Genomic DNA, 9056 nt, shown 5'->3' with positions numbered 1-9056 from the left:
TTATTTCTTGTAACAACTTCAGAACTTGTATTCTGCATGCTTTATTAAGCAAGGTTTCATTGGAATAATTTGAACATGACCATTACAACTTGTACATTTACAACTTTCTGGAAGGTAGGGTCTGCCAATTGCTGCTCCATTGCATCAACATCCGAGACCGTCCAATTACTTTCTGTAAGAAAAAAATGCTTATTAATTAAAAAAATTTAAATTCTAATTTAATCAAAAACATTTATATAGTCATAACAATTTGTATGATTTATAATAACACCCAAATGCAAACTGATGCAGATTTATATAAGGCAGAAACTCCTGTTTGCATGATAAATATTAAGTATTGTTGTAATATTATTGTATTTTATGTATTGTTAAAAGTACAACAGCCTTATTGTTTACTCTTCAAATCGACATCTGTCCCAGGCTACCTTATTTACACTAGATTAGCTTACACTAGCTTCTCTGCTATATAAGCCATTTGACCTCTTCGTTGTAATCTTCCTGTATCGTGAGCACACAGCCCGGTGCCAAACTTTGCAGTTTAAGTATGAGCTTTTTTAGTGTCTTTAACTTTTAGAGGGCGTAGGGAACACAAAGACATACAGCATTATCGTTTAGACATTGGCGCCAGAAATAAGAGGAAAATATGGCGCGAGCTGTGTATGATGTCTAAATTTTAACGTGACAAAAAGCCAAACTATGTTTCGGTTAACATTATGGTTTGTAAACAATGTATTTACATGCTCAACATTTTAAGTTTTAAAATTGTAATTCTTACCTTGGATACACTGATGGCAAACGTCTCCTCTCCTCCCGAAAATTACAGCAAAGCGGTCAGTGAATAATTGCGCCGGCGTGATTCAGCGCATGCCGGGTGGGGGATGGGAAATGCTGAATGAAATCACGCGGGATCTGTCCCATGCAGATCGAGGAGGGGCTGCGTCTCGCGGTAGTTTGATGTCATACGCCGATCGTTCTGTGAAGTGCCGAAGCATCTCGAACAAGAGAGAGGGAGAGGTGGTGGGGGGATGGGATCTCGCGAGAAAGTTGTCAGCACAATTAAAGTGGCTGCATTTTTTTTTTGCTAAATGTCAGTGGAAAATTGTGTACAAATGCAGGAGTGTCGGAATTTTTAGATGTTGATTAAGTAATCCAAGTACAACAAAAACAACAAAAATAATTTTAAAGACACATATGTGCACTATATATATATCCATGTAATCACCCTTAATTATGTTAATTATGTTTGCACTTGTATATTTGATAAAACAAATAGGGTCCCATGTGTAGCCCATTTTGAGCCCATGCACAAATTTCCCATTAATTACCCAACTAGGAACCACATGGGGAGCCCACCTGGGTTCACCCATGTGGGTCCTAGCTGGGTCACCCAAGTGGGCCCCAGATAAGATGCCCATTTTATGCCCATGCCCACTCTGTACCCCTGTAGCCCATGTGAAACCCATTTGGGCCCCACATTAACATGTTTGCTGGGGAGCCGCCACACTGGTCATGCGTAGTCCGGTCAATGGATTCACATATTGATCAATAATATAAAATATACAAGTGTGTGATTATAATTAATAATTGACGTGAGTAGTAGCAAAAATATTTTGGGTGAGCGGTTCGGGGTCTCTGAGACCCCAGCTAGAACATGATCAAATGCAATAGAGGTGTGACGTGCTTTCAGATTCTGTCTGGTGTTGAGGTTATTCTAAACTATTCTACTGAATCCCAAATAAGTGTACACAGACGCGCACACACACACACACGCACACACAACCAAGTCAATGTAAAGTCAAACACAAGAGTCATGCGAAGCGCCCATTTTTTTCAAACCAGCGACCGATCTTCCGATACTGCGTGACATTCGAAGCTTAGAACGTCACAAATCACGTGGTATTGTCATCTGTTCGATACAAGCATCGGCACTTTGTGTGATACAATAGTGCTTTGAAAACTGCGTCGGAGCCTCGATATCAATAGTCCCATCACTATCTACAGTCACTACAATTCCCAAAATGTTTGCTGTCAGAAGAGCATTGCGTCTGTGTCAAAGAGTGGCAAATGTCAGTGTTTCGCGTCGTGGATGTGCTGGAGCTGTTACAGTGGACGACATCGTGAACGGTCTGACCGAGGAGCAGATCCAGGTATCCCACACACCCGCGTCTGTAACCTGGAGCCAAAGCTGTCTCCGTTTCTTGTTAGTCTTGTTCAAGTTTCGCAGGGATGAGCTAGTTTGCTGTGCTAGCATACACGATTACCTTTGACTAAATTCTAGGAACTTCAGACTGTATTTGTGTCGTTGCCAGGCATTTATCAGTATAACGCAATTATATTCACGTTCAATAAGAGCATCATTCACACTGGCCAGGAAACTGTTGCAGAGCTGTCGTGTTCCTGACCTGACATTAAAAACACACAAAATACAGATCCAACCTTGAAATCGGAACATTTGAGTACATTTAGAAGTTACATTTAAAAGTTACATATTTTTAAGGTTTTAATGTATGATAGACTGACATACTTTCTATGCTGCCTATGCTAAATGGACATGCTGTGTGGGTGTGAACGGACGGCGCGTTTTGATTGGACAGGATCATTATATATGTCCTTTATTAGCTTTGATAGAAACCCACTGGAAAGTCATTACACCACTTACAGAAATCTGCTATTGATATGTTGCATCCGTTTGGACATGGTACTCTCATGGTGTTTTGGACATGTATCAGTTCTGAAATGAGGAGGCAACTGTCCCTCTTAGTCCAATATAAATTAATGATCCAGTTCTCTTCTGTGTTATAATGGTGTCCATGTTAAATGTGTATGAAATAACCTGTTTCTTTACACTTTTGTGTATTTTAATACAGTACCCTGATAGCACACCTCATGGAGACGTCTATTTGACATCTGCAAGATGCATTAGAAAACATTTAGAAAATATCTTTAGGATGTTTATGATTTAGAATGTATGTAAAACTGACTTCTTAAAGACGTCTATCAGATGTTTGTACACATCAGATGCTTTCCAGATGAAGCGATCTTTAACAGTCATCTTGCAGACGTATGTGTGCTATCTGAGTAACGTTCAAAAGTCTAAAGTTCAGTATTTTTAAAAAGAAATTAATACTTATATTCAGCAAAGGTAAAATAACGACATTTATCATGTTACAAAATATTTATATTTTAAAGGGGTCATATGATGCGATTTCAATTTTTCCTTTCTCTTTGGAGTGTTACAAGCTCTTGATGCATAAAGAAGATCTGTAAAGTTGCAAAGACTAAAGTCTCAAATCCAAAGAGATATTCTTTATAAAAGTTAAGAGTCAGCCACGCCTACCTAAAACGGCTCGTTCTAACACGCCCCCACATGTCTACATCACTATGTGGGAAGATTTGCATAACGGCGCCCAAATGTTCACGCAAATAAAGAAGGCGTAATTTTTATTCGCGCTGTAGTTTTGTTGTTGCCGACGCCATGTCGTAAAGACGCTGTGTGCTTCGTTGTGAAAGCGAAAGGGGCGTAACATTTCCGTCTCACGCTTGAGGTATTCAGCCAATCACAACGCACTGGATAGCTGGCCAATCACAGCACACCTCGCTTTTTCAGACCGATGAGCTTTGTAAAAATCGACGCGTTTCAGAAAAGCGGGGCATAGAGGAGAAACGATAATGTACAGTATGTGGAAAATAATGTGTTTTTTGAACCTTAAACCGCATAAACACATTTCATTACACCAAATACATAAAATAATGTTCTTTTTAGCAGCATCATGTGACCCCTTTAAATAAATGCTGTTCTTTTGAACTTTTTGGCCATCAAAGAGACCTGAGAAAAATACTAAGCAGCAGAACCGTTTTCAACGTTTCATTAAGAAATGTTTCTTGAGCAGCAAATCAGCACATTAAAATGATTACTGAAGGGTCATTAAGACCGGAGTAATGACTGCTGAAAATTCAGCTTTGCCTTCATAGGGGATAAATTACATTTTAAAAATATTGAAATAGATCAACGTTAAAGTTGTAATTCTGGAAAAAAAAAAAAATCACAATATTACTGTTTTTATTGTACTTTGATCAAATAAATTTAGCCTTGATGAGCATAAGAGACTTCTTTCATTGAACATTGAAAATCTTACTGACCCCAAACGTTTGAATGGTGTACATATAGTGTAGTATATAGTATACATTTAATTAAAACGAAGTCACATCAGTGATTTATATATCTTTAATTTATCAGCACTAACTGTATTTGACTTTTGTTAATTATCAAAAATTACTTTTCATATTATTACTTATTAAATTCTGCAACTATATTTCTGTAACTGGATTCCTGCAGGTAGTGTTGTCAAAAGACCCGGTATTTCGGTACCAAGTCGGTACTAAAAAAATGAAAACGTTACGGTACCAGGTTTTCTTAAGTACCGGTGGTACCGAGTACCCGGTCAACCCGGTTCTTGATGCGCTATCTAAAAGCTATCCTCTTCCAGTGTTGCCAAGTCCGCGGTTTTCCCACGGAATTGGGCTGCTTTAACACTGTTGCCGCGGGTTGTTTTTCATGTCCGCGGGTTGAAAAACGACCCCACTAACGTGATATTTAGCCCCTGGAATGCGATTTTTACCAGGGAAACCCCGCCAAAACATGCGTATTTTATCCGTTGTTTACTTTTTTCATACTTTTATTACTTGTGGGAAAACTTGAAACACTTTTAAATAAGTAAAGAATGGCATTGGTTTTGTACATTTAATTTTTGTTTTACGTTATTAATAAAAATGTTGTTCAATTAGCATGTTTTTGTGTTTTGCTTTGGTACCGAAATTGGTACCGAGAACCGTGGATTTTCACTGGTATCGGTACCGAATACTGAAATTTTGGTACCATGACAACACTACCTGCAGGCATAAAGGTACTTTTGGACAGGACTACTTACAAAAATGAGTTGAATTTATACATTTGATCTAATATTTGGTAATATTTGTTTTGATTTGGCCTTCCATGCCTACTCAGAGAAAAGGTAAAACCTTGGTATGTAGGTCACTGTAATACCTTGATAATCTTTGAAGCACCATGAAAAAACCACAGTGTATGAATATAGCACACAGCAGCACAGTGTTATTGATGCCATTACTATACCATGACATTACTGCCACTGTATTATTATTATTTATTTATTTTTATTTTTTTGTAAGGGATTTTATGCTAAAAATGTACAGTTAGCATCATGAAATTGTTTTGTTGAGGTTTTTGGCAGCTCAGGTTATTTGTGGACAGTCTGCCCTGTATTTATCATACATCTTTGTTTTGAACACCAGCTCAGACAGACAATCCAGAGATTCTGTCAGGAGAAACTCGCTCCTTACACTGATGAGATTGATAAGAAAAACGAGTTTCCCTGCATGAGGGTGAGTTCCTGTACATGACAAGTATCATTACAGAGTCTCTTTGTAATAATCCTGAGTAATTCATTCTGATCTTTTTTTTTTAACCAGGAGTTTTGGAAGGAGATGGGTGAGCTTGGACTGCTTGGAGTTACTGCTCCAGGTTGGACCATTTACAGGCTGTCTTTAAAAAATATTGTTTATGAAAAAATATTGAGCATATTATTGAGCAAAGGTTGTGATGTTTTTATCCATTTGTGCAGTGGAGTACGGTGGAACAGGATTGGGCTATCTTGATCATGTGATTGTTATGGAGGAGATCTCCCGTGTGTCAGCAGCTATTGCTCTCAGCTATGGCGCGCACTCCAACTTGTGTGTAAATCAGATGGTTCGACATGCTAATCAGAAACAGAAAGAGAAGTACATGCCGAAGGTGTGAGTCAAAACATTTATTCATTTAGCAGAACAACTGCTGTCTATTACGTTTTCTATTAAACTAGCTTTAAAAAAACCGACCCCTGACATGATGCATTAGAGAAAATCCATTTTCTGCACTGTAAATGGAAACTAATTAAATGCATTTAGGTTATTTATGGATTTTAGGGTTCAGTTGTTTTTTCACAATTATGCATATGTTTGTGCTTCAGTTAATGACAGGGGAGCATGTGGGTGCCTTGGCCATGAGTGAGCCCAACGCTGGCTCGGATGTGGTTTCCATGAAACTGACAGCAAAAAAACAAGGTGACTAGCCTTCTGTTATCACTCTATGCTGCTCTGTTAGTAGTCGCCACTGTCTGCTGCTATAATAAGCACTTTTACATCAGTGTCATGGACATGTCATAGCTGGTTAGATATACATGCATGTTATTTGTTGACTGATTTGTTAGATATATTGTCCTTTGATGTATGCTACCGTTCAAAAGTTTGGGATCAGTAAGATTTTATTTTTAAATAAATGAAGACTTTTCTTTTGTTCAGAAATAATGCAATAAATTGATCAAAGTGACAGTAAAAACATTTATAATGTTACAAAAGATTTCATATAAATTCTGTTCTTTGGAACTTTTTATTCATCAAAGAATCCTGGGAAATATGTCTCCGTTTTCACAAAAATATTAAGCAGTGCAACTGTTTTGAACATTGATAGTAATAATAAAAGTTTCTTGAGCACAAAATCAGCATATTAGAGTGATTTCTGAAGGATCATGTGACGCTGAAGACTGGAGTAATGGCTGCTGAAAATTCAGCTTTACATCACAGGAATAAATTACATTTTAAAATATATTCAAATAGAAAACAGTTAAGTTGTAATAATATCTCACAGTTTTGCTGTTTTTACTGTATTTTTGATCGAGTAAATGCCGACTTGATTAACATAAGTGGCATCTTTCAAAAACATTAAAGGTCACATATTTTACACCTTTCTGGAGTTTTATTTTAAGTCTTGATGTCCTTAAGAATATATATTTGCGGTATAAGTACCAAAAACCATCTCAATATATTTTTACAGCTCCTCTCTCAGGAGCTCTGCAAAGAACAGGCCGATTTTGGCCTGTCTAATTAATATCCATGAGCCCCTCTTCTGATTGGCCTGTTGTTTTCTGAGTGACACACGGCCAGGCCAACCACAGGTAACTAGGGTCATGTATGCTGTAGCCTGCTGTGGATTGGTGATACTCACAAGTAAGGTCAATAGAAACACCGGTAATGATGGTCACTGGCAGGGAAATGTTGTCCGGCCTTACATGTTTGAACCGAACTCAGACCCCGAATCGGCGACGACAGGAGACAACCAACCACCTCCTCAAATGCGCTTACAACAGGATGTTTCAGAATGGTAATTCATGTTTTTTTTTTCAAGCACCGCTGTGTATGGCATTTGAGGTAATTTGTGAATTAGCATAGACTTATAGTCTAAATAAAACAATTTGAAACTGTTACTATTATTACACTTGTATACAAAACTTTGCATTATGCTTGTTATAGAGTGTGTGACGTCACGTGCACTACCGCCGGTGGCAATGTGTTGTTGTGCTCAGCAATGGCATGGACGCGATGTTGTCTGGGGGTTTGGCATAAGGAGAGTGGGACTGTGGGCAGTGCTCGGGGTGGTGACTGAAGGCGTTGACTGAGTAGTTCTGACGTCACCTTTTTACGGAAGTCGCAACGGTTCGTGAAAAATCACAGCTACTTTATGCAGGCTGTGTGCATTTGACTGTGGGTTGACTGTTTTGAAACTTATGTGGTAGTTACATAGCACCTAGACCTCAGTTATCATGAAAAAAGCCAGGAAATTTCAGTTTTGACAATATGGGACCTTTAAAAAAAAATCGCACAGACCCCAAACATTTGAACGGTTGTGTACGTAGTAACATACATGAATTTTTACTTCATGAATATTTAAAACATAAATGTTTTTATTAGGAATGTATCAATATTCAAATGATTCTGATAAGCCACTAATTTTGTTACAGATGATAACCGATGGATGATATTAAAATGTTACACTATTTTTGTGTAAATTAATCACTAAAAAGTAAAATCAGTCATTTAGACATCAAAGCATTATAATGCAAAGTATGAAAATGGACATGAATTTTGGCATTTGCTAAAGATTACATTTAGCAGTGTTATTAAATTATTAATTTTTAAAAATCAATATAATAAAGTTATTTATATATTGTGCATTGCTACTTATTAGTGTCTGTAATGTGTAGAGCCCGACCAATATATCGTTTAGGCGATATTATCGGCCGATATGAGCCTGTCGCAGATATATCGGTATCGGCGAATATGCCTCCAATATGAATTTTTTTTTACAGAACATATAACGCAGATGAAATGCTTCTAAATGGTGTAATTACTTAGTTTGTCCAGCAGAGTGCGCTCCATTGTTTGCCACTGGTGGCTCAGGTCAGTGTAGAGATGAGCGGATGAGCTCAAACTTCACCCGAGTGTGCTACTTCAAATAAATTATCCGCCTGCCACCCACCGCACCTATATTTAATGGTCACATTACAATGATTCTAATTCTTAGTTTTGCATGATGATATGATGAATGGATGGCTAATTTTTAACAGCAGATTCAGTGGCGTTAGTGCTGATCTGCGCATCACGGCACGCTTCTACGGCGCATAAGGCTCCACGGCCACCGGAGCTTATCGCAGCAACTCAAGTCAATGCTTGTGTTTATACCGGCCAAGCTGTGGCCCAGAACTAATGCGTATCACATCGGTCACATCACATTTCTTAACTGGGTGTCTACACCAGACGCGAGCGGTGCGACAAAATACAATAGAACCCAATATAATCAGTAATGCTGTCTACACTGGATGCGGCGCGATGCAGCACGACAAATCCCAATGCCTCGTTCGATTTATGACGTACTGACACAAAGCACAAATGATTTTCAACGGTCGTCCAGTGTAGACATGGTGTGTCAGCATAGTTTGTCAGTACAGTCAGTAACGTAGCAGATTGAAAAGTTAGTATCTTTCTGCAGTCCAATAGACGACAGTGCGGTGGTGGCTTGAGTCTGTTGAATGGTGATTTAACGCTACATTGTCACCTAGTTGAAGAGACTCAATGCTCAGTAAATAAACAACAATGTCCTCGTCTTTTACTCTAACAATGAACTTATCATATTCGTTTGCTACATTAGTAGGGCCCTATGATTTCCA

The 9056-nt window shown here is 38.2% G+C and overlaps 1 protein-coding gene across 1 annotated transcript in view; it reads left to right on the top strand.

The window, feature by feature from the left end:
* The first annotated feature begins 1874 nt into the window (after positions 1 to 1874).
* The window catches only part of LOC107674040 (isovaleryl-CoA dehydrogenase, mitochondrial-like), an 18134-nt gene continuing 10952 nt past the window's right edge, over positions 1875 to 9056 (top strand). Inside the window, exons 1-5 of the mRNA XM_016467899.1 lie at positions 1875 to 2147; positions 5311 to 5400; positions 5488 to 5539; positions 5640 to 5809; positions 6024 to 6117. Coding sequence (XP_016323385.1) covers positions 2019 to 2147; positions 5311 to 5400; positions 5488 to 5539; positions 5640 to 5809; positions 6024 to 6117 — 535 coding nt within the window. The 5' untranslated portion in view covers positions 1875 to 2018. The remainder of the gene's footprint in view (positions 2148 to 5310; positions 5401 to 5487; positions 5540 to 5639; positions 5810 to 6023; positions 6118 to 9056) is intronic.

The sequence above is a fragment of the Sinocyclocheilus anshuiensis genome, unplaced genomic scaffold, assembly GCF_001515605.1.
Source record: "Sinocyclocheilus anshuiensis isolate Anshui unplaced genomic scaffold, SAMN03320099.WGS_v1.1 scaffold544, whole genome shotgun sequence".
Classification (NCBI taxonomy): Eukaryota; Metazoa; Chordata; class Actinopteri; order Cypriniformes; family Cyprinidae; genus Sinocyclocheilus; species Sinocyclocheilus anshuiensis.
This window is presented reverse-complemented; position numbering and strand designations above follow the sequence as displayed.